This window comes from Eleginops maclovinus, chromosome 22 (genome assembly GCF_036324505.1).
Source record: "Eleginops maclovinus isolate JMC-PN-2008 ecotype Puerto Natales chromosome 22, JC_Emac_rtc_rv5, whole genome shotgun sequence".
Classification (NCBI taxonomy): domain Eukaryota; kingdom Metazoa; phylum Chordata; class Actinopteri; order Perciformes; family Eleginopidae; genus Eleginops; species Eleginops maclovinus.
The window spans coordinates 15223754-15250436 of NC_086370.1; the positions used below are offsets into that span (position 1 = coordinate 15223754).

The 26683-nt window shown below is 40.9% G+C and overlaps 1 protein-coding gene across 1 annotated transcript; it reads left to right on the top strand.

The window, feature by feature from the left end:
- Positions 1-2968: 2968 nt before the first annotated feature.
- On the top strand, positions 2969-26432 carry spock2 (SPARC (osteonectin), cwcv and kazal like domains proteoglycan 2). Its single transcript, XM_063874247.1, has 10 exons — positions 2969-3300; positions 14230-14275; positions 20447-20561; positions 20850-20955; positions 22149-22257; positions 22431-22565; positions 23166-23384; positions 23892-23954; positions 24796-24927; positions 25487-26432. Exons 1-10 carry the CDS (start codon positions 3112-3114, stop codon positions 25630-25632), a joined length of 1260 nt encoding a protein of 419 aa, XP_063730317.1. The 5' UTR covers positions 2969-3111; the 3' UTR covers positions 25633-26432.
- The last annotated feature ends 251 nt before the right edge of the window (positions 26433-26683 follow it).

A 26683-nucleotide genomic window follows, 5' to 3' on the forward strand; every position in this document is an offset into this window, starting at 1 on the left:
CAAACCTTTGACCTGATGATAGAGGTTGATGGAAGCTCAGTGGATCAATTAAATTGTTATAATTCATCCTGACATTGGCATTCCAAGATGTACGCTGCTGGTGATGCAAGAAAACACAGAAAAGCTATTTTTGCTTTCAAAAAGCTTAATTTACAAACTAGAAGATATTTCTGAAGGTGTCAAATCTAAAATGTAGGGGCTACGTGCCTCAAATTGAATGAGCATGCAGACCTTGTTCATCATATGGCTTGTACAGTGCTGGGTTATTTTTCCCAATATAGGATACTTTAAAATAACACAAAGCAAAGTTTACTACTTTTTAATTTAAGCAGTGTCTTTGTAGTCTAATGTTGACATAGACTTCATTATTAGCTAATGAATACCAAGTATTATCTTCTGCATGTGAGGTGCCTGTTTGTAATGAGTCTTTTGTCATTGAGCATGACCTGATCGTACCATTTCCTGCCATCAGTTGCATTCTCTCCCTTTGCTTCATAAAGCATTAGACCTGAGGGAAATATGCTCACATGACTGACAGGGAGATATTTTCCCTGGCTTTTATAAAGGGATTACCTGAAACCCCCTTTGGCTCTGTGACTCTAGGATTACTCAGCCATCTTTTCTTTAACTTGCTCCAATAAATGAGGTGCACATTGTTAGCTTGCCATGTTCAGCCCTTGTCTCTCTGGATCTCTGCACTGTGACTGTCACATCACATCTGTCACTGGGTTCATGACCGTGCCTGTGCCTGATTACCAATGCAGCAGTGGGCTTTCACCTAATATGTGCCTTAAAGGATGCACAATGTTTATCACAACGCCATTTTGCTTAATTTGACTCAATGCTCTTAGTTGGATTAATGTCCCTGAAAAGGATTGCAGATCAGCTGCTGCAGAGCACTACTTTAAAATGCATCTGTATGAATACACATATAAAATTGTACAGCTGAGAGCACAATGTGAGCACAGCCCAGTTCAAACCAACTGCATTATGCAGATTTGTTGTTTGCACACATAAATAATTTTTACCAATCTAAGTGTTAAACCGTGTTGGAAAAAGGAGCATCACACTTGCAGTATTCTCAAATATACTTGAATTTAGACATGCTTTGTTGCTCTAGGACACTGATTTCATCACATCCAAATTGGTGCACTGGGTTTCTTTTAAACAACTTCCGGTTTCTTTATCCCTGCTTGTAATATTGATTACGCTGATGCCCTGTCTCGTGCATGTCTTTTATAAAGAGGGCATCTCTTATCAGGACAAAATAAAGATGGCATCAGTTAATACAGCTTTTCAATTACAAGCTGTGATCCAGTCTGTCTCTCTGGGGACCGACAGGGCAGATGCAGTGAGATACTGTAGCTTGGCATAATGCAAATGCTCTGCTTTCTGGTAATGTATCAGCACACATTATCTGTGGGCCATCTCTGAACACAGCAGAACAGAGAGCAAAGAAATCCACTAACCTCTTCTTTGTGTTGTCTCTTCATCAATCCAGGTTACCATTCTGAGGCAGAGCAGCAGCAAGGACCTCACTTTTCAAGCTTTATGAAGTCTTGCTGTCCTATTTGAGCCAGGTTTTGTGTCACTGTTATAGTGGCAGTAAAGGCTAGTTATACTCTTTTCAAGCAGGGGTAGACATACTAATGTGATTCACAATCAATTTAGTTTATTCCAAACCATGGTTCACAGACAAATTACAAGCCAAAACATAAGCCCTGCTAATGAATTTGTGAATTGAAATTCTTCACTGTTCAAATTCTGTTAAGACATGTTGCTTCAGCTCAATGATAAAGCAGGCCTTTTTCATAGCATGTGATGGTGGGAGAAGCACATTGGTAACCTCATTAACAACATTAATTATGGCTGCGTTGCATTTAGGTGTTCCAGTTCCAGCACCCTGCTAGCATGCACACCGGCTCAATGCCACTGCTTTCTGGGACCATTTAATGGAACAACGCCAGCGTTAATATTACTAGTTGCACCGTTTTCTGCTATGACAAATCTAAAATGGTTGCTGGGAGTGAATGTCTGTATCAGAGGCCATACATAAAACAAGGCCTTTCAACTGGTCTGATAAATATATCACATTAAACACAAAGCTTTTTATAATATATTACAATCTGCAAAATAAAGCTCAGACAGAAAAAATGCATCTGTTCAGTCTTTGCTCTTGCTGTGTTAGCTTGAGCACTTTTCCTTCATGCAGCTTTTACCACATTTTAATGTTTTAAAAATAACTTCAATGAAATCATATTTGCATCTCCGATGTCAGCAATGTAACTTTACGATCAAACTCAAAAGCAGTTTTTCTTAATTGTTTCAGCATATTTTCATTAGCTCTCAATCATTCAATTGCTAAAGAATCCAAGCAGCAATGGCAATAGATCTGTCTCCATGACAACTGAGCCACTTCCCTCCACCCATGAGGATCGTGTGATGTAGTTGTAAGTCCAGGCAAAAACAAGTAAGTGGACCTAAAGTTGTTTTGTTTTATTATGATAATTGTAGTCTTAAATTAAAAACAAAAATGTTGTTACTTGTGAAATGACAAAACATTAGAAATAAAATATTCTTTAATTCCAGTTATTTAATTGTTTGAATGTGCTGCTTTTCTTGTGTCCCTTTGACAAGCAATGGGAGGGCTGCACCTCCAACTTAAGAAACTGTGATGAATTTCTGCTCTTCTTACTATTTCCTGAAATTGGATTGACCATTTAAATGACTATGAATTGAGAAAAATGGAAATAATAATTAGTTGCAGCCCTTTATTTAGACTGTCCCACATACCGAACTGTCACACCTAAGCAAGCCATGCGTGAGGTCGCAGAGCAGCACGTGTCATTTGGAAGTGCACCATGTGAACAACACCTTCAGTGCAAACATGTAAACATACTCAAAGCGTCACACAGTACCAGGATTTACCCTGCATACTGTTATCAAATCTCTCTCTTCCCCTCTCCCTCTCTCTCCCTCTCTCTCTCCAGCAGCAGAAGGCGCATCCTATAGGCTAATCAGCTGGTAGTTTCAATCCAGCCTCAGCATCCTCCCCCTCCCAGAAGAGGAAAGCCGATAGCCGGTGTGTGCGAGGTGTTTTTGTCCGCTACCATGGTGGAAATTACGGATATGGTGTGCCTTCTCGTCCCGCTGGTGATGCTCGCTGGGTCTACCTTGCAGACCGAGGTGAAGAGCGGCAAAGAGGCGGAAAAAACGGGGAATTTCATGGAAGACGAGCAGTGGCTGTCCACCATTTCACAGTACAGCCGCAAGATCAAGCACTGGAATCGCTTCAGAGACGTAAGTCCTCCGTGTTGATTGAGAGATGCGCGGTAATGCGGTATAAGATGCGCTGATGGGCAAACACGCACGGCCATTCGGAAACAATAATAATAGTTATCGCACACTTTCTCGCCCGTGTGACACACACAAACTTGGTGCCGTTTTTGGAACATGGCAACACTGTGGAAACACTCACTTTAGAAAAAATGTTTAAATATTGGAAATAATTCAGAAATAATCACTGTTATCTAGGATATACATTAATGAATATAGTAGAGGACTACGAAGATGAAACTAAATAATTTGTTTTGTTTAGAGTGTTATTTATTTACCTTTACCTTCAATTTCGTTCTATGTTTTGCTTGTTTTTTTAACTAATAACTCAATTTTATGTATATTGAATATCTTTGCTCTAAATGCCAAACACAGACTTGATGTTTCACTTCTGATTTCCTCCTCAACATTCAGGATGTCTCAAGTGATATTGTTGTGAAGAGCTTCCATGACAGCTTTACCTGGAATCCTCAATATCAAAACGGCAAATACAAACTAGAGTTTATATCGGCTACTGCTCTTCACATTATAGTAGGCCTACAGCAGATGGTTCTTTTATTAACTAGGCAATTTATGTGTTGGTCCCTGTTGCACAGCAGGAACATTAAAGACCTATTCTATCATACTGCCCTTAATACTGCCCTTAGCTCAGATGTGTTTCCAGACGTGTCCCAGGAGATTTCACAAACAAGAGAATTAAGCAATTAGAGCAGAGGGGTGGGGATTGATTGATGTGCATATTCACCTACTGAACAGACTGAACTGGGTTGCAGGGATTGATTAAAGCCTGCAGGCTATACAGTGATCTATTGCTTTGTCTGTGAATGTATGGACTTAATTTAGCCTCCGAGCTCTGTGAAATGATTAATAATGATCCCAGCAGGATTTGGACAATAGTGCAGTTTGATAATGTTCCATATAACTCCTGTTAATTGGGTTTTAATTGATCCAGGGTGGTTACTAGCATGTGATAAGTATCATTATTGGATTTTAAATGTGAGCAGTTGGTTTGAGCTTGAGCATAGATGTGAGAGCAATGCCCTATCTTCACAGGAGAAGCCTTTCTAAGTAGTAACCAAAGCAGAGAGGCTATGCTGTAATTTTTTGATCCACAATCATACGCCTCCTTATTGACGTCCCTGAAGAAAAGGTGAACGCGTGAGAAAATTGGCAGCCGCCCCTCCTGGGTATCAGATTGCTTTGGCTGGTGATTACTTAAGGAGAATGTCCTCAGGAACTATACTTAGCGAAGTAATGAAATTGTGTGCAAGGAAAGATTAAGTCAGAATTATTGTGGGATTATATCTCACTGGATGCTGCTCTATATTTGCACAGCTTACATCCCAAACTGTTAGTAAGAGCAGCAACTTCACTCTGAATTTGACACATCCAAGCCAACACATGATTGGCTGTGAAATACAAAAAGACCTCCTATAGTGAATCAAAACACACAACCAGTAATTGTGGAGCGTACCAAGATATAAAGGCTTCTTCTTAACATTGCTCAAGGGGTTACCAGCTAGAATAAAGATGTCACATGCTCTGCTCTCCCTTTTTTTCCCCTCAATTGAACATCAAAGCTGCTGTGAAACACTCACAAATCCAGTTCCACAGTGTCTCTTTCATGGCCATTATTCCCAGAGGTGACTGTCTTAATGTGTGCATGTGCATTTGCAAGCCTCCAGTGCATAAGTTGGCTTTAACACTCCTGCAAGTGCATAGGCAAGATTTTTTCCAAGGCTGTTGCATCTGCGCGTGTTTATGTGAGCGTGCTGAAGGGCAGCAGTGCTGGTGTCTCTGGTGGTGATGATGATGATGATGATGACAGGAGAAACATCAGAGAAGCAAAAACCACTGAGTCCCGGGGGAATCGCCAATGGAAACCACTTTGATTCCAGCTTGCTGCCGTAGCAACAGCAGTCTCTGTGTTATGGTGTTGAAAGGGAGCAAGTATCACTGAGGGTTTGATGACTCTATCCACCATCACAAGTCCTGCTTCGGGCGAGAGGAATACGTGGAAACATCCGTATTAGGATCTTTTTGTATCGTTCAAACTTCTCCAAGCTAAACACCATTAGTGCAACCATCTATTTCCTTGATGATTCTTAATGAGAGCTGCTGAATATTGAATATAAGAAACATTTAATTGGTGTTGCTTAATGTTGGGAGCAACAAAAGAAATCTGAACTACAAAATGAGCAGTTCAGTCTCTGGGAAATGTACAGCCGTGGGGAAAAAAAGAGGCCACTTCAGCATTATGATTTTCTCTTTATTATTATTTATAGGTCTTTGAGTTAAATTATTTTTGATTTTATTGTATTCTCTAAACTACTTACAATTTCTCTCTGTGCTGGAATTCAACAGACACTGGAATGACTGCCGTAAATATAGAGATAAAGATTTGGAGTGGTCTCTTAATTTTTTCTGCGACTCTAGGGTTGATGTATAAAGGACTGCCAACGCCACAGTTACAGGTATTCAGATTACATAAATTGATGTTGACTTGTGCAGTCCTCTGAGACCCGAATGCTGAATATTAATCCGACACTGCAAGCAATAATCAAAGCTGCGAAACATGAAAGTCTAACTCTTTCATTCTCCAATTTGCAAACACACAGACACACACAATACATAGGCTGCAGAATACTCTCTGTAAATATTTCATATTTATTCAGTTATGAAATGTAAAATCCAAATCTGGATAAGCGGTTCTTTCACTTTCAATAAAAATAGCTCCCACACTTCAATTCAATCTATTTCTCAGGAAGACAAGGCGATTAGATTTAACAGTTACAGTCAACAAATAATAGAATGGGATACCTTCAATCCTTTAATCTGACAGGTGCACTCAAAATTCATTTCACTAATGCACCAAATCCCGGAGAAGAGAGAATTCAGGTGAACAGCTGAGGGCAGTAATGGAAACTGAATGCAGAATTGTTATTTAAACCCAAATACCTGGTATTATTTACTCAATTCCTTTAAGACATCCAGCAGCCTAAGTTCCAATTATAGTGTGTGCAATTTAGATTTTTTTATTCATTTCTTTTCTTTGTTTTATAAAACCCGAAATATATTACGTATAATAAACCTTTGTTATCCAATTATATAAGGGCTGATTAAAAGCCGGAATCATACAGTAGAAACAAACTTCCGATATCATAAAAAAAGAACATCCATCATGTACTGACTTTTATTTCAAGACGCTGAATAGAATGTGTTCCTCGCACAGAAATGCATACCACGACTCAATTATAGGGACAATTACATGTCAACTGAGATCATCTCACCAGTCAAAGCAATGAATGATATTCATGTATATTTTCATTTCAGCGTGAAATGAAATGGTTTCAGACGAGTTCATTTTATGCATAGCGGATCTAATGTGTTATGTTTACTAAAGGCAAAACAACAACAAATGCAATTTTTTGCTCAACTTCCCTTGTTAAAAGGATATTGTCCAAGAAATTGACAAGCCATGAAATTGGTCTGGTATATTTTATTTCTGATGATTTAGGATAAACTCAGATATGTGCCTGAAAAATGGATGATGATTACGACTTAGCTCACCCAGCATGTGGCAGTTTATTGTTGGCATCCATTACGCATGCCTGTATGAACATGGCAGAAAGAGCTTAGACTTTATGATGTGATTTTTGGGATGTTTTTTTCTTGTTTTCTCTGCTTTCCATCCAGTGTTGTCTGTGCCTGGTAAACCCTTATCTTTAAAACACATGCCTCTCTATTCAGGCAGCACTGGAGCACCCAGTACCAATCCTGCCAGCACCTGTTATCATTCATTTCATTTTTAAGAAACAGCATCTGCAAGAAAAACATCAGATTCCTTCATGATGCCACTGGATAAATATGCAAACAGTGGGAATCGCAATCTGGCAAGAACATTTGAAAATAGATTTACCTTAAAATCTCTACTTGCCTCCCTTGAACTGGCTTCAGAACAGCACAATTTCAACACTTTGATTACTGCTCCTCTCTATTATTTCACTATAGCATACAAAACATAATTGTGGGTAATGGCATCTGTAACACCAGAGCCAAATACTCCATTAAACATTATCCAGATGAACAGTAGTTTCATCACCAACCCTGGGCTTAGTCCTGCTTTTCTATCTCGGAGCAGCTCAACTCCATACTCCCTAATGTTAGAATAGACTACCACTGATGCATTAAAGCTATGCATGATGATAACAGCTTATCAGAAATCCGTTAGTCATACTTTGTTCTGGCACAGTCACTCCTTATCATACTCCAGATTCTTTATGAGGCTGCAAACGTCCAGAGCTGTGTTGGTGATGCAGATGGATCTTGATGTCTTCCAACGGTTTTTGGATGGCGCGTTTGTTCAGGGTTTGGACCGACGACTGGTGCGCTGTGGGTTTGCCTTGGCCGGCTACCAGACGCATAGGTGGGCTGTAATTGAGTAGAAGAAGAAAATAGAAACAGCCTTTCATCATGCCCTGCTTGGACAGCCACAGCTGCTGCCCACTGCAGTACAATAGCCACAGCTGAAGGGCACAGGTGCTGCAGAGAGGGTTTCCTCAGTAGTGAAGAAAGGTGAAAAATATCAAATCTTTTGGAACCTTCATTTGTATACTAAATTGAATTAAAGTATCCAAAACTCTCTAAACTGTTCTAATATTTGCAGAAAAAAAGTTACAGGTTTCACTAAGCATTGTTTTGTTCAACATGTGTCCTTACAAATGTTACAAATCTCTGCAATCTTGGAGTGACCTGCATCTGTGTTGGCTACACCTTGGGTTCTGTATGCCAAATACTGTAGGTTGTTTGTTGCACACCTAACATCCAGAAATCTGCCTGTCATTAGCTCTTTGTGGGATATTTCCAATCCTCTTGAAGTTAAAAACCTGTATGTACAGTAATAAGCCCGGCAGTAAGCCCCAAAATAGTGTAAATGGTGTGACAGCATGATGTTTGTATTCAGATAGGCCTACAAAAAGGACATTTAGAATCTCAATAGTTTATGTGTGATGATTAACTTTCATTTGAAAATGCACTGCGCCTCTTAAATTATCACCAGACAGAGTGGCTTTGCGATTCCGGAGGGCAGGTTCAATAAATCACATTTTCTTCCGTTAAAACGAACAATAACTCTAAGTGGCAGTGGCTGTCCCTACAGTATATGCCACCCAAGTGTTATTACCTTTGGGCTTTAGCCAGACTGAGTCACAGCCGGTGTTAGATTATTTCGTAGACAAAGTAGCTGATACAAGAGAATTTGACAAGAAAAGGTAAGAATTGGTTGAGACAGATACAAAAACTGGTAGCCAAGTCTGCCTTTTCCCCTTGACCATTCAGGCTTCAGTCCTTGTTGTTGTTAATGTGGTTGTGACTTTCTTACTCGGTTAGCCTTCATTGTTTTAAGCTCCCCTGTCTCAAATCATTGGCTGATTCGAATCCTTCTTGAATGCCCTACCAAGGCAACTTTATTGATTTTCCGTTGTTGTACATGTCTGTTTTTCAGTTGGGCCGATGTTTTCAGTCAAGTGTGAAGGTTCTTGCTGCTTGTACCAGAGTCTCCTGTGAGTTGCAGACTGTTCTTATTCCCTGCGGGGCCTCGGAAGGCACAAGGGCGGATTTTATTTATAGATAGTGAGTACAGGGCTGGCATGAGTGCGCAGAGACTTTGTGGACTAAGTGTGATAGACTAGCTGTAACTGTTTGTGTGTGTCTGTGTGTATGCATAGGGCGTGCAACGATAGGACGACGCATGAACGTTTGAGAACTGCATCAACATCTCTGTCAAACTCAGTAGAACCATTACATTTTTTGTTTTGTGCCTTTGAATATGTATCCATTGAAATGATGAAAGCAATTCACCGCTTACATAATTGAGTGAAATTTTCAGCCAGTGTTTGTATTTGACCTTTTATCCATCATCTACCACAGTATTTCTGATGTTGCTCATATCTACTTGTGGCATTAGAGCCTTTCTTATTATGTATAAAGCATTATAACTATAAGTGTCACACAGTTCAGTGGAGACATAAATTATTACCTTTGTTCCACCAGCTTCAGCATGAAAAGAAGAGATTATTCATGTGTGAAACACTAAGGCAAAGTGGAAAGCATAAAACATGCCTATTCATGTGTTTCAGTATGTTTAACGACAGAAATGGAAATCTATCAGCAGCCTAAAGCACAAGAAATGGGAAATTTGGGTTGTACTTGCCCAAATCGTTTTATGACTCAAATACTTACTTGTAAGGAGCTTGGCTATTAATTTATATCTGATTTTTTTTATATAGACACAAATCTGACCACAAAATTGCTTTCGGTGTTATAACTTCAAATAGAGTACAGGTAATCATAGGAAATGCTGTTTACAATTGTATTCCCCAGAGTGAAAGTACACTAGAGGCTTGTTCTGCAAATGCAACATATCACAAAAACAAAAGAGAAATCAACACAGAAATGTGAGAATGTGAATACAACTCAAATGTATTCAAATGTTGTAAAGATTCATCCACTCAGCTCCATGTATGGCAACATTCTTATATATCAAAGTTTGCATTTCAACCCATAGCGTGCAGAAATTCAAATAATACTCCTTAAGCTCAGCTTCCAGCTAGGTTATACATTGAAGGACACTCAGTTTAGCTTGTCAACATTTATTTAGTTCAGATCCTCTTTCATTTTGACTTGATGGCAGGACAGTTCAGAGAAACTTCAGTAAGAAAATGACCTTAAACAAGAAAAGAAAGGAGGGTTGAAAATATAATTTTGTAAAGAGAATATGTCCTTCCATCGTCAGAGGAAATGACACACTTTGCAATCTCACATTTTCAAATACTTTAGTAGAATTAAGATTCTGGATTTTTTTTCATCTATTGGAATAAATGTAGAGGCCTTGAAAGTTAGAATTATCAATACTTGTCTCAAACAAAAATAAGCAAAGTTTTGGCCAGCACTTTTCCTCCTTCTTCCAAATCACCCCATAGCAGATCAATCTTGTGATGCAAAGGAAACCGCTGCTCTGTGCTTCATCCCCAACCTTAAATTGTTTAATGTTAAAATTCCAAATAGTACTGACCCTCGCTTCACCTTTTACTTAACCAGTCCTCCCAGATTTCTTACATAAGCTCACTCTTGACGCTTTTCTGCAAGCGAGGCAGACTTACAGCGTTTGATGCTCTGCCTCTGCTCTGCATCCTGAAGCATCAGCTTACAGCCTGTGTGTATGCAGAAGAACAGGAATCAGCAGGCTTGCTTCTTGTGCCCTGCAGCCCAGTGTGCATGGAGATAAGAGGAGAACATATACGATGAGAATATTGTTGAGGGGGTTTTGTTTCATCTCAGGCGTGTCTCATGTGATCTGTAAACCCAAGCTGAGACGTTGTGAGCCTTTATGTGAATCTCTAGGTGGGAGGAAAGGAGACGATAATGTACATAGCAAAGCTGCTGATGACACCCTTGGGGCAATGTCATTTTTGGATATTTCCTCTCTGTTTCATCATATTCTGGGGTAATATTTTATACTACAACAGTATGCAACAGTAGTGTGCCCCCACAAGCTTTCATTGATATAAAATAGAACATCTGTTCTTGAATATGTCATATAAACAAACTCGATTATTATGGTTACTTTGCAGCATTTTTATAAGACTTTTGATCTCACTTATAAAAAGGATTTGGCAACAGAGACTATGTGATGCAAGAAAACCTAACGTTGGGGTTTTTATGGGCTGGAATTCATGGCCCCTAATGCATTTTGTACCTTCGCGACAGCTGAGGCCACTTTTCTGTCTATGCAGTCGTCACATAGTGGTGAGGGTCATATCTCAGTAACGTATTGAGAGAATTTCTTCAAATTTCAAGTGTCTACTTAGACTGATTAGGCATCAAAGCCCAATGTGTCAGTGACCTCACAAAACAAGTTTTTGTCCATAACTCAATAATATATATGCTTATTGTAACAATTTCAAACAATTGTTATGTTAATATGATACAATAAAAAAGTGACTACATTTTGGACAGATATGGATGTACAACTTGACTAGTAAGCGAAAGCAACGGCTAGGCAGTCATATGAGTTTGATACAGAGGGTGATGAGGACATTGTCGCCCTGTGCCGCTCTGTGTGGGTTTGATGATTCCATTGAAGAAAGATATTAACGCTCATTCTGAGACAACCCAAGTATAAACCATCATCCAGCAGACTCAACTCCACATGAGTGTACGTGTGTTCTTTGTAACTGATAAGGCAATGATGCCCTGTCACCACAAACAAACCCCTCAGGGTAACCAGAGTGAAATCAGAGTGTATCTGACAGCTGACATTTACCTAGAAACACCTGTCAATCACACATGCACACCTCCTGTCAGATAGACACACACAATCAATTCAACCTGTTTCCTGTTTGTTCTTTGTTTCCAATCCGCCACGATCTTGAGCTGAACCCAATTGTAAAGCTTATGAGGGATTGTGGACTGTCATTATTGCAAACATCAGCAATGGGGTGAACAATCTGAAAAAAAAACCCCACCACAGTCTTTCATCAGAATTCTGCTCTGTGAGTCATATTTTCTAGTGATGTAACTACATTGCCGTGTGCCAAACTTGTCACCGTGCTCTGCGTCTCATTCTCACTTTCATTGTACACACAGGAGAATTTATTTTCCCCGAATACATTTTCTGCAGCCTCTCTTTTATGAAATCATTGATTTCCAGTCCTGTCAGCGCAGCAGGACACTTCCCTCATCGGTCTTGGCAGAAACACAAATACAGAAAGGCTGCTAAATAATGCAGGAGCTGAGGCATCAATAAAGGAGACATGGGAGGCGTCAGATTAATGGCCGGGTCGTAAACTCTTTGAGGTTTTGCCTTGCTAATGTGTGACCTCATCAGGCCCAGCAAGGGTAAATCATACAACCAGCAATCATTCCTTAAGCTCAAGTGAGTGCTGAGTTAAAATCTAGACATGAGCCTGTTTACTGGGAGTGATTTTTCTGTCATTGAGCAGGGGGATGAGCTAGGCATTGCAGCGAAGAGAGGCTGAGCAGAGCAACAGATAGACAGTTTGGTAGATTGGAAACCTTGAGTGGAGACCATGAAAAATATTTACCCCTGTGAAATGCAACTGTGAGGGTCATAGAAGAAAGTAGCAGCTTTCATGAGGGTTGCTTATTTCCCGGGTTGTGTCAGGATTTATCACCTTCCAGGGAGCTGTTTGGCACACTCCTCCAGTACAGTTAATGTTTACGGTGATGAGTAAATCATCTCTAAGGAAAAGAGGGGGGTGGAGGATTTGTAAATATCTTGACTCATGTTTATTATTTCAAACAGCAATATGCTTAAAAGAGCTTTACATCTGTACATACTCCTGTGGTATTCCCTTATGAGTGAAGGTAATACAATAACAAGTGTTTAGTTAAGTGCTCTTACACATATGAGGTTTTTCTTACCCCCATCACCTCAGCAACAATCTGTTCTGTCTGCTGCCGTCTGGCAGACGGTACCGCAGCATCCGGACCAAGACCACCAGACTCAGGGACAGTTTTATACCACAGGCTATAAGACTGCTGAACTCCTGAGCTCTGTGAATGTCTACTCACATCTGTTTATAGTACACACATCTATATATTATACATATCTGCCATATACATCTGTTTATACGTAATATATGCATCTGTCCATACCTCCTCAGTCAACAGTGTAAAGTATTTAAATACTCTCAATGTATTCCACATATGTATATATTTCACATCCTTAAATCTTTATTGTTGTTATTGTAAATATTCTTCTCTCTTTTTGCACTATTTTATTTATCTTATGCGCACCATGTATGTTGAGTTGTTGGAGGAGCATGGGATATAAGATTTTCATTGCCAACATATACGCTGTATGTGCTGTGCTTATGACCAATAAAACCTTGAAACCTTAAGATATGGAATAAAGTAATAGTCATAATGTATCTTTCCAAATGGTTTCTATATGTATTTAATAATTAAAGCCTGATAATATTTTTTTTAAATCTAAATTAAACCCTCTGTATGTGTTACAAATATGTACACAGCTCCGCACACATCAGTGAAATTTGGATTTTGTGTATTTATGGTTTTCAAACTTGAATTGGGAAAGATAGGGAAAATGGTATGTCATGTATTTCCGTGCACAAGCCAGAGTTCTGGGACACTTAATAAGGATGTCTGTTAAACATAGGTTAAATGTTAGAAGAGGGGTTTTAAATTAACATGAAAAGTCTTTCTTTATTCAATGTCATTGAATGAAACTTGATACCCTGTATCTAAAATTACACTTTTCTTCCTCACTAATATTGGCTCCTTTCTCTCCTTTTGCTGTCATTTCACCAGGAGGTAGAGGTCAGTTCTCTTCAGTTTTTTTACAATGCTTCTTCAGCTGTCTTTGTACATATCTCGTTTTCATTCATGACTCATTTCCTTCTCTTTTTGTGTGTCTTATCTATGCTTCTCTGACAATCTTCGTCCTCTTCTTTTTAAATTAAAAAAATCTCCTTCAACTTCCCTTTTTGAAATTGAACGATTAATGTTATAATTAAGTTGGGGAGGGAGAGGACCACTTAAAGAAGAGCCATATGCTTCACGTATAGGCACCGGGTGCAGATTTGTAGGGCTCATTTCCATACAGATGTACCTTCACAGCACATTCCCATCTGTTTGACTCACTAATTATCATGCTGCAAGAATAATGTACACATTATAATCAGTGTACGATGATAATGTAAACTGCTTCTCCTCTATGAAGATGACAGAGTGTTGATGTTTTATGCCATCAACAACGCTGTGCACTCAGGCCCGCAGTGTGTGCATTACATGTCTCATCATTCTCCTCAGCTGCTAATAAATGATTATTTTCTCTTCGTGTTTCTACAGGATGATTACGTTCGTACCTGGGATGAGAATCAAGCTTCCAGTGAGAGTAAGTGCGCTACCATCTTTTGCTTAGTGAAGGCCCTCAATGCCATTTAACATAAATCTATATTTTTTAATTTGAGTGAAAATCTTGCGTCCCAAGCTCCTCCAACATTGCAACATAGTTTATAGGACATAAATAAAATATATAAAATCTATGCCTGGATTTCATAAATCATTTTTTAGTATTCTCATATAGAAAGTTTCCCTGAGACACTATCAGTAAACAGGTAAGATAGACCTTCCTCTTGATGCTTTTTTTATCCCATGAAAGGGGAAGATGTAATACTTCCACTAAGGCATAATGTAAATCCCGACAGTTGTGTAGCTTGTTGGAGTGTGTTTTAAGAGCAGTTTCTTCTTCATTGACTCACCCTCTCCTGTCGGCGAGATTTCAGACTCTCTTTTTGAGCTCTCCATTATAAAATTCTGTTAAATCTTGGCGGCCTGACAGCTGACTCCAGGCCCTGCAGATTTCACCTCACTCGTCAAGCATGCATTTCTTCAGCGGTAGCAAAACACGTCAAACAGACCTTAGGAAAGTCTGTAGCCAAGCCACAATAAGACTATACACAACCCATAATGCAACAATTATTATAGACTGATAGATCCAAATCAGTCCAAGATAAAAAAGAATTACAAAAGTTAATATTGAATCCGGGTAGTTTATTTAAGTGCAAAACATTTTTTCTGTGCATCAGAGCTTGAGATATAGACACCAACGTAACATCCTATACATGTAGGCAACTGCTAAATCCCAAAAATTGGTATGACGTCCAGGGATCCATGCTGGTGCAGAGAAAGCAAAGCCACATGATTTATTTAAACGGACTGCCATTAGCCTCTGCTGGAGCATTGGGACCGAATATGTGGCCTGTGTTTGAACTGTGATGCTTCCCAGACTGTCAGTGGTTCATCGTGTTAGAGAATGTTGCGTATGCTCTGTGTTTGTACACCAGGTCATCCGCTCGCTGTCCACACTTGTAGTGGGTTCCTCAGAAAAAGAAGGTTAGAAGATGTTAGCACTCTGTTTGAATGGATCGGATATGCCTCCCTAAGGAGATGGGAAACATTGGCTGACTTCAAAATATCGTTACTTTGTCCTGCTTCCTCTATTTTTTATTTTTCGTATTTTCTGCTGCACTGTAGCGTGAGTCACGCTGACCGTCTTAGGTCTATCCTCAACTCCTGCTGAGACGTAATTGAGTCTCTCCAAGATGAACTCATGACAGAGTCGTGTCCTCGACCATTGTCGGTTGATTTGCAGCTTAAATTAAGTCAGCTGAATGGCAGAGTCCATTAGCGCAATTTTCAAAGGGCTTAATGAAGGACTAATTATGCAATGAAAGGCCAGAGAGATAAGTAAAAGCATGAGAGGAGAGTGAGACAGAGATGGGGGGCTAATATGCCTTGATTTAGTGTTAAGTGACTGACATCAACATTATTTCTGCCTATACTCCAAGACATATGGTGATGAGAAAAATGTGAAATAAGGGGAGAAAGAGAGTTGGCTTGTGTAGGAGAGAAGATAGGGTGAAATTTCAAAAAAGGGTTAGGTGAAGGATGTCTTTGTGCTCTGCTCATCAGTCAAGAGGAAGCTGTTTGTTCACCAGGAAAAAAAACAAAGAGGGGATCATTAACATCACAACATCACATTCCCAAAAACATGACACAATACACCTGTAATAGCTGTCATCCTTTTGTGTGTCGTCACATGTTGATCTGAAGGGCTTCGCAAGTAGTTTAAGTGTAAACACATCCTAAAACAGTTGTTTTATGTTACAGAAATATTGACTCACTGACTCATTTTACAATAGTCTTTCTGGCTATTGAATAATTGCTTGGATTTCTGTACGTTTTTTTAAGATGTCCTTCAGTTTCAGTAGTTGTGTCTGGTTTTCCACAGGGATGCTGAGGAAAGAGCTTTATATGTGATGTAAGCTTGTTTTAATACTGCTTTAGTTTTGTCTTGTGTAGCTAAAAGTATTGACTGAGTCTTCAGTGAAATAAGTATCAACTTTGTTGCAGAGCAGAAGAGGCGGACTGCATCATCCAGTAATCTGCAGCTCCATGTTTTTAATATTGTCCATTCTACTATATTGAATTACTGTGGGCAAAATCGAGAGTGTAATCTGTGCTGGAGTGAGCTCTGCTTTTTTAATAAAAGGTTCATTTGACCCACCTTATTAACATTAATATTGCTTTAAAATAACTAGCCAAGTGTTCGACCAATTGCATCATCCTCAGAAGATTCTTCATCTAGATTTTTCTGTGCTGGCATTCATTGTAGTCACTTGCCATTTTTTTCACCATCACATATTGAGGTACTTTGGCAATTGAGTTGAAATAATACTCCAACTTTTGTTAACCTAATGGAGATTCGTCAAATTCAAAAGTGGCATTGCTATAATGACGGGAATTAAAATATGTGTGCTTAGCTTTTATAACACTTTAGCAAAGCTTTATATGCTTGCCTTGGGTTGCCAAATGAAAAGTACTTCATTCCACATGGTATAAAGCCCTTCATCTATCTATTTTCCTTCTTCTCGTTTGTGGCATGAGTATATCTCCCTCCATTGATCTGCCTTCCTTTATGAGTGGCCTAATGAAGCGGAGCAGAAAGAAGTGGAGATTTGTCCCTCTGAGACATCACTAAATCAGCGTGATGTCTTCACTCCCGAGCTCAGATGAGCCTGCAGGCCTCATTTCTCAGCCAGACTGCTGCAGTGCCGTGCGAAGGAGGACAAGGCTTTTGAACTGTCAACCTTCCTAAAGCACAGACAATCAGCGACAACAGCAGACCTGGCTGGAAATTTGCATTCATGCCCCGCAGTGCCTGACTCCACTTCAGCAGGCGCTCAGCAGTGTGAGGGAGAGGTCAGGGTAATTTGTAGTCGATTTCTACAGTCAATTCATCAATTTGGCAACTGATTGAATCACCTCTCACTAAACACAGTAAACACAGCAGGAGAGTGGCTGTAATTTAGACTTGTAAGAACAAACAACTGCACACAAGTACAAGTACACATGCACAAACACTCAACGGTTTGTCTACAGCACTCGCAGAACCTTATTTTTTTTATAAACATGAGCTACATTGGATTTCAACTGGCGTATCCAGGCCAGAGAAGCCAGGTGAAAGGTGGGTGGATACTTTCTGGCCAATCAATGGTGTCAGATCAATGGGGGACACTAAGGAGACAGGAAACACGCTGAGTCCACACTCCACAAGGTCTACAGTCTGATACCTCTTGAGGCTATTGATAGATCCTGTTGCTTGGAGCTTGCTCACACTGTCACACATATTTTGAACATTGCAATCAACCACACGTTGAAGCCTTCCGCTGGATGTCAGCCAGCCAGACATTTTTTTTAAATCCTGCCCTCTGTTAAACCTTTCCACAGCTATTAACACATTTTTAACTCCACTATATTCCTACAAATCAGACCCTTGCCCAAGCAGGGAATCTGCACAGCTCTTTGTGCACGCTGTACACACCTTGTGTCTGGACTTTTGCAACTCTCAAACTCCAAAAGCAGCCGCTGCATTCCTCCAGGGTCTACCGCTGCGCTTCTCACCTTCACACTCCACAGATTTGTCCAGTGTCGCCCCTTACTGCTCTCCCTCCTCAGGCCACCTGGGGCTGCTTCTAACAAATTCAAAACCCTACATAGAAAACTATGGAGGGGTGGGATGTTCCTCCAGAAGAAGCGAGACAAGCCTCCCCTGTATTTATTATGTTCTTGCTACTAAATCTCCTCCATTTAACGTCCTTAAATACCCCTAAAATAAATCCTTCACGTTAGCTTGAATAATCTGTTCCCACATCTGCTAGATATGGAACTAGGCAAGAAAATGAAATGTTTGTGTTGTCAGCTTTTTGCACTGCCCACTATATCTAAAAAAAATCAATGAATGCTGGCTAAAGTTTGGACCTTTAGTCGTTTTTCTTGTCTGTCTGATTATTTTGCGTTCCTGTCGGAACTCAAGCATCTTTTTGCATTAATTGGCGAGACATGTCTTGCTTCATTGGAAACCTAGAAGGCAAGATAGCACTGATGATGTTAGAGACTGAGTGTGTAAATAGTAGATAAGAGGGCTGATGATGAGGATGTGGCCTGAGCTCTGCTTCCGTTATCCTCAATCTGCAGGGATAAACCTCATGCAAATCTGGATTGGATTAAACAGAAACACAGGGGGCCTAATTACGAGCGGTTTACTGCTGCGGGCATTAGTTTAATACCAAAGGAGAGACTTTCGAAAAGTAAAAATGGAAGTAGGTGGGTGCATCTGGTGTTGAATAGAGCTGTGTGGATGTGAGGAGAAAAACAATAAACATGCAGGGTAGGCAGAACATGAATGAGAATACCTAGTGAGGATGTCGGATTTGTGGAGATAAAGGAATGTGAAAGGAAGGAAGATTGATAAACATGATTGCACCATGGATGGGGGGGTTTCAGAGACGGAGAGAGGGAGAGATTTCTCAGAAACACCAGATTGAGCAGCAAATCACAGTAAAACCAGAAATGATTCCCGGACCACGGAAAGCCTGTTGCTATGGAAACATCATCATCGCAGGCACTCCTTTAATCCATGGAAGCCTGTTAAGTTAACATGAGGCTCAGGCAGCCACCTTATGCTTCTGTACTCACAACACTATGCCGTGCCAGCATTGTAGCCGCTCGCTACCAACAAGATTTACAAATGTTTTGCCATTGGAAGGCAGGATTATCTGCTCTCTTCTTGTACGCTGCGTCTCGCATTCTTCAATATCTTACGCTTAGGTATTTGTGAAATTCTCACTGGTTGGATTACACAGTACATTGTTTTGCTTACTTGCCCTCTTAGCCACTGTGCTTTATCCCCTTTATTACCTTGAGCTCCTTGTCATCCTTTTTGTCAGGAATTATCGTAAGCGTTTAATTGGCTGATGCACCCTGATTCTGCTGATGCACTGGTGTGAATCAGGCAGAGGGGAGCATCAGACCTGCATCGGAAGAGAAAAGAGGCAGGCAACATACTGCAGAATGAGGAGAGGGTTGAGAAAGAGCAAGAAAGATACTGTACAGGGATACTCTCTATACAGTCAATGAGGACCGGCATACGAGGCGATCAGAGAATAAGACTCCACTGTTGACAGTCTGAATGGATGAGGAGTCTGCTGCTAGGCATTAATGCCTCAGAGCCTCACTGTGTCTCAGTCAGTCAGTTATACAACCAGCTCAGCCATGACAGGGGGGGTGTATTGTTTTGGATTTGCTTCTCAAATCAGATATCCGTCGGTTTGTTTCAATAATCCTGGGATGTTAGCAGCATTCATGTATTCAGCCAGCGGAAAGGACAAGAGAAGAGATCCTAAGCCTGTCTGTGAAATTATAAAAGTGCCATAAAACAGGATACAGTAAGAGGATGGGATGAACACAAGCACCTCCTTCATGTAGATTAAAACCCACAATAGCAGTCAGTGAATAATCTGTATTCCCATACTGATGGATAGTGTAGGTGAATAAAGGTCGGTGGATGTGAAGAGAATAGAGTGTGACATCCAGGTCAGCTCCAGGAAGCCTGCTAGGAATAGACAGCAGTGACAAATGATGAGTGTGTGTGGGGTGCTGACACACCGTCCAGCTTTAGCTGCTAGCAGAGAGTATGATGGATGGATGGGGCAGAGTGAGCTAGCCATGCAGGCCTACATTGTGCAAAAGTATACCTTATGTATAAAAAACATATATCTAAATCGCAATGTTAAAAATAAATTCCAGAAACCTCAGTGAGGTGTGACTTCCTCCAGACCAAAACAACTTTTAATGGATGGAATAAAATAGTCTTGAGGCTAGTTTTACATTAAGATGATTTTACAAAAATGTAAACGCTGCAATGCAATTTTAATTATTGTGATGATCGTTTTCTTTTTGCTTGTCGAGAGTTTTTCTACCCTCAGTGAAGCACAAACTGCCTCAGGATGCATATTTGTTACTAGTGCAAGACCAACAGTTCTGCAGCGCTCCATTAATTTAAACTGACTCAGGTTATGCTGAGCAAATACAGCGGAGAGATTTGGGATTTGAGACTGCCAGTGAATACTAGGATGATGGCCAAAGAAAGATAGAGATTAAAGTAGAAAAGGAAGCAGTGACCATACTAGAGCATGCATCTAATTTTTCAATTTTCTCCCAGATGTAGACACCACCAAGGACCCCTGTCAAAAGGTTAAGTGCAGCCGACACAAGGTGTGTATCGCCCAGGGCTACCAGAGAGCAGTGTGCGTCAATCGCAAGAAACTTGAACACAGGTGAGTGTGTGTTGCCCCTAGGCAAGAACTGACTTACTCCCAAGACACAAACATTGTAAATTAATCTTACATTAACATCGACACAACCTAGTTTACTTTAAATATCTGCTGGTTTGCAATGTTGTAATTATAAGCATGTCAGAGTGTTGTCGCACTGCCTGCTGTTTAGTGATAAGCTAATACGTTCAGAGTACATGGAGGAGGACCGTTTGCTCCATCTTCAGGACAGTGGTGCTGTGTAATTTGCTTTTCGAGGCTGAAGTGTGTCTTGTGTCCTCTGTCCTGCAGACTGAAGCAGCCTGCTCTCAGGTCTCCTGATGGAAACTGTCAGCCCTGTCCCATCTCCTCCGCTGGGCCTGTGTGTGGATCGGACGGACGCAACTATGCCTCAAAGGTACACTGAAGCAAAAACAAACCTATAGGGCTTGTCAGCAATTCCTTACCAGCAGTTGTGGTTTTGTGTCTCCCAAATAATTGTACTATTTTACCAAGCTCTGGGGTCCAAATGAATAGTTTCAAGCTAACTGTTACAAAAAGAAATCAAACTAAATGAGTAATTGAAAGTTTTGGTTTATACATTTGAAGAGTTGTATTGAATATCTTGCTGCTGCTGCTACATTCAGTTGCCACTTTATCAGGACCACTGATAGTCAAATAAAACAATTCCTACCTTTTTTAAAGGTTATAAAGGACAATTTATGTTAAAATAGGTTTTATAGATATTTGTAGATCTTGTCCTTATGATATCTAGGCTGCAGTTAGTGGTGCTGTTCAATTATGTTGAATCACAGGATATAGTGTAAGAAGACAGGAAGACTATTATTAAAGATACATAACTGCAGGTGTCAATATCATGATTACAGCATGTTTCCGAAGCCCCTATTTGGCCCTTTTCTCTATCAACGTAATTAGCATTTCTCTGAAAATAAAGACGGTAGAAATAACCACTGTGGAGGTGGAGGTTGGGAATCATTGGCAGTGAAAAAATGTGGCTTCCACATAGCATATTATCTGCATGCACTACAATAACATATGTTGTGTTAATAACATTTGCTGAAAGAGTCCTGACATCTTGTACACGTGTAGCTTTCTAACAGAAACAGAAACTGACACGTATACAGGATGTATAACAATATGTGCATCTGTCAGGGGATGGTAATCTCATTCACGGCTTTGCTTTGTGTTACACTCATGCTAACATAATGTACTGAGCTTTGTTGGTTGAATAGTGACGTTCAGAGCTGAGCGCTTTGAAGAGATTCTCGGGGAGGGGAAAAACCCCAGACAAGGAGCCATGATATATAGCCTCAGAAGGACCAGTTGGTGGCTTGCGGTGACAGAATCCGATGTGTTTATTGATTTATCCTTTGTCTTTTGGATCACTATTCCCGACCTTGTGTGCAAGCAGAGGTTAGAGAGCGCATTCATGAGAAGGCTCTGATTTAAATTAAGGCGTACAGTTGGACACCTCATGAATATTTGATGCGTGTTGCAGCAATAACTCATTTTTCTTCACCTTTGTGTCTGTGTGTCCATGTGTGTGTGTGTGTGTGTGTGTTGATGCATGTATCTGTGTTTGTGTTGCAGTGCAAGCTGGAGCAGCAGGCATGTCTTACCGGAAAGGATCTTTCTCTCAAGTGTTCAGGGCTGTGTCCTTGTCCAACTGCTGCCCCAACATCCATGGAGAGCAAACATGGTGAGACAAAAAACACGCAGCGCAACTATGCCAAAACATATTCCTATTTAACATGAATTCACCGGAATACAAAGCTTCCCATTTTGTGTCTGTCTCTCACACACATAACCATTATCATAAAAACATGATAAGGCGCAACAATTATCATATTCTTCCTCACCCTCTGTCCACAGAGAGCTGTACCGGGCAGGATCTGGCTGATCTCGGGGAGCGTCTGAGGGACTGGTTCCAGCTATTGCAGACAAATGCCAAGCAGAACAACAATAGCAAGACGGGGGCCAAAACCACTGCAGCCAGCACCACATCAGGTTAGAGCTGCAATTTAATGAAGCCAGACTGCACGAAGACGGAGTTAAAACACTATTTATTACAGAACTACAGGCACTATTAAATATCTAAACGAGTTGTTAAGTCTTGTATTATATTGAAAAGCAAACAGAAGTCCAAAGGGAAAATAAAATCTGCACAAATTCAGCTTAAAGGTTCTGCTGGATCTGCTTCCACCTTTATGTTTTCTGCAGCTCTCACTGGATATAGCATGCAACAGATTCCTGGATATAAACTTGTCAGAAAATATTTAAACATTTATCCATTTTTGAATGGATTATTCAAGATATGTTACATAGAGGAGCATGCTGGAAGTGACCCTCAGGACACACTCGACAAGTTAGTTCAAGATAGGCACCAAGTCTTAACTGGGCTTTAAAATGAGAATTGGAAGTAATTTGTCAAAAATGATAGGTTGAAATGCAGGTTTTATAGATTGAACCCATTTATATTTTAACTTTATAAGAAAATGTTAAACGAAGAGGATGAGAATGTGCTGCTGGCCTGGTTTCATATTCCATTTGTGCAGCTGTCCTCTGATAACAATGAATGTTTGTCTGTGTGTCGTGTTATGTTTGCAGTTTTGGACAGGAGCCTGGTGGCCAGCTGTAAGGACTCCATAGGCTGGATGTTTTCCAAGTTGGACACCAATGGCGACCTGTACCTGGATCAGGCTGAGCTGGCTGCCATCAACCTGGACAAGTACGAGGTGTGCATCCGGCCCTTTTTCAACTCCTGCGACTCCTACAGGGATGGCAAGGTCTCCACTGCCGAGTGGTGTCTCTGCTTCTGGAGAGAGAGTGAGTATTCTGGGGAGGATGTGAGTGTGTTCACAAAATCACATGACTCTGCGCTGTCATATACCCCTTAGCATTCAAACTTCACTCCGCTCAGCTGCCCCCAGGTATAGCTACCTCTCTGTTGTGTGCTGGTCCATCACTATTTGTCGTTTCATCCTCCCGTTCCCCTACGGGTTGAAACGGTCACCAGAAGGAGCTAAAAAACATTCCTGCTGCTTGTTGACAGCCCGATTCTCCCACAGCTCTCACAGACTCAGTCTGTCAGAGACTCAGCCGAGCAGAAACTAGGTCTCTGTCACAAGCTCATATGTTTTCTTGTTTGGGAAGGAGACACACTGGAATTGATTTTAAGGTTGCATGAGGTTGTTAGGAAACATTGATTACACTCAAAAGAGATGTTTTTACTGTTGTTTGTTTTTGGCAGATTTTAGGTCATCATTATTGTCTTATTGTTCCTCAGACTATGCTTTGTTCTCTTGTAAAAATATATTTCCTGTCCTTTTTAAGAGCCCTCCTGCCTGACTGAGCTCGAGAGGATCCAAGTGCTAGACGGCGGCAAAAGGAAGTTTGGTACGTGTCTGACATCTCGTGAAAGCATTTTAGCCCAATTTCATCTCTCTTTCTTGGTGGAGGGATTTCATCCAGCAGATGACAAGCAGGAGGCCGGGATTAGTCTCTGATCATTCTGCTGGATTAGAACTCGATACTGACAGACGGCTAAGGAAAGTAGCCATCAGTGTGTCTTACATGTATGTGCGAGCGAATGTGTGTGCATGTGCGCACTGCAGATTTTGGCTGGCTGAGCTGTGTCTGAGTCAGGACTCTCCAAGGACACAGAGTGGCGAGCAGGGGGCCGCCTGCCAACCCCGCGCTCAGATGTTCCCTCGAAAGGCTGGACGGACAGTTTTGTTTTACCCCGTTCTGGTTTCTACATTAATATAAAACTAGCCTCCGGGACCTTTAATGTCATGACAAATCCCTCATCTCTATACAGTATGACCGTCCACTCTCCTTAAGGAAAACCAAGCATTGAAGTGATAATGCAGCAACAACATGTTTTGCACTGTAGTGTGTGAGCTGTATTTCATGTTCATTTAACAGTCTTGAAATTGAGAATTTTCCAATTTTGTGTCCCTTCCTAATCCCATGATGATTAGCTATCTACCCCCACACTACCCCAATATGCTGACTTAATACTTAGTCACCCCTGTTCTGCATCGTGAACATATTTGTATTCATGGAAAATGGAATTGACTGCCACATATGCTGCATGCATTACATTCTCACTTGGCACCGGCGCCATGTGTAGTGAAGCATGATGCAGGCTGTGTTGATCTGCTTGCAGGTTAAGGTTGCTTTACCAGAACAGACTCTTACTTGTTTTTGTCGTTTTTCTGCGTGTGAACGCCAGGTCGATTCATCCCAAGCTGCGACGAGGACGGCTACTACAGGAAGCAGCAGTGTGACAGGGGAGAGTGCTGGTGTGTTGACCAAAATGGAGGAGAAGTAGCCGGATCCAGGATGCGCGGCAAGCCAGATTGCGGTAAGCCCTGTAGGTTTCAGCTGTCAATATAAAATGTGAATAGAGTTTGAAGGCTGAATGTTGCAAGGAAAAAACTCTAAAAGTCTGCTGCGGATGGCCTGCTTGTCGACATCACCCCACATGCGTTCTGCACAAGGCTTTCTTTATGTTAAATCACTGAGGCCCACTGCAACATAACTCACTGCAGGGACCAGTCCCACATTCATGTGTCCGGAGTCATTTGCATTCCAAAGCGCCGCTTGTCGCTGTGAGAAAAGTCTTTCAAGATAAATGAGGGCTCGTTGGACTGAACCTGCTCCTGATAAGAATGGCTCCCCTGGCAAGGTTTAGAAATAGCTATTAAAACCCAGACAAAGTCAAACACATGCCCTCTTTTTTGCCATTGCCGTCAATGTTTTTTAAATTGATTTCAGCATTTTCTCATTGATAGAAAGGACTCAAAGTTGAGAGGAAGACATGCTGAATAAAATTTATTGTAGAATTTAAGATTGCCACAGTGGATAATTTAATCTCCCTCTATCCCCCCTGCTCTGCACGTTTTCTCCCTGTCTCTCCACAGATGATGAAATGGCATATTCAGGTGATATTGGCAGCGGGGTTGGATGGGAAGACGAGGAAGAGAAAGAGGCTGAGGAGACTGCAGAGGAGGCTGAGGAGGAGGAGGGCGAGGCGGGGGAGGTGGATGACGGGGGTTATATCTGGTAAATGTGCACTCCAGCCTCTCTACAGGAGCATCTTGATGGTCTTGAACACACATACACACACAGATTTTGTAAAAAGATGGAGGTGGGGAAGTTATCACACTCAGAACAACACGGGCTTATGTGAAAGCAAAGGGAGAGGGTTGGTGGAGGGGAGATGCATATGTAATGGGTGTATTTAATGTTACAGGATGTACTTTAAAGGGGCAGGGGAAGGGGACATATCACTACTAAGAAATGGAGTCTGGAGAATTTTGTCCTTCATACTTGTGAATATTTGTTCTCTTATGTTGTAAGTCCTTTGAACTATCTTTGAGCAGTTTTTAGCTGATGCATAATGGAGACTTTAAGCGGCTGCAGGTGCTCATCATGTGCTTGCATTCAAAAAAATGGAAATAGACTTAGTGCATTTCAATAGTCCAAATTGGCCTCTTTCATCTTTTCTTCCTGCAGATTAAATTCCAGGCAGGAAACAGTGGTAAAGAGAGGACGCCATATTGGATTAATGAGAAGCTAACTTTGACTTTACCGTTTTCATGTCATTCGCTTCAGCTCATCTGTGACAGTAGTCATTCATGACTTACTAAAATAGAAATGTTCCTCACGCATCACTCTTTAGCTTGTATATAACGTGTGTATCAGAAGAGTCACCTATTAGTCCTGTTATTAATGCCTCGAAAGACTAGCAGAATATACTGCTTGGTTGACAAGTGTCCATCGTATCATAATGTGGATCAATTACTGTGTTTAATAAAAAAATGAAAATAAAACAAACTTGTCTATGTGGCCCAGTTGACCACCGTACATCTGTGTCTGTGCGTTTGTGTTTTCCTTGTATTCCTCCTCAAACTCTAACACAGAATCCTTGAGCGGCGCTGTTATGCAGCATACAGTTTACAGTGTATTCATGGCCACTTTTTTCAATAAGCAAGTACACCAAATGTCTAACAGCTCATTGCCAGCTCACTTTTCCTCTTGCTACTTCTTGCTCTGCAGTAGTGGAGCTTATAGCTATGGGAGGCAGCAGAAATGAGATACAGACTCAGGTCTGCATA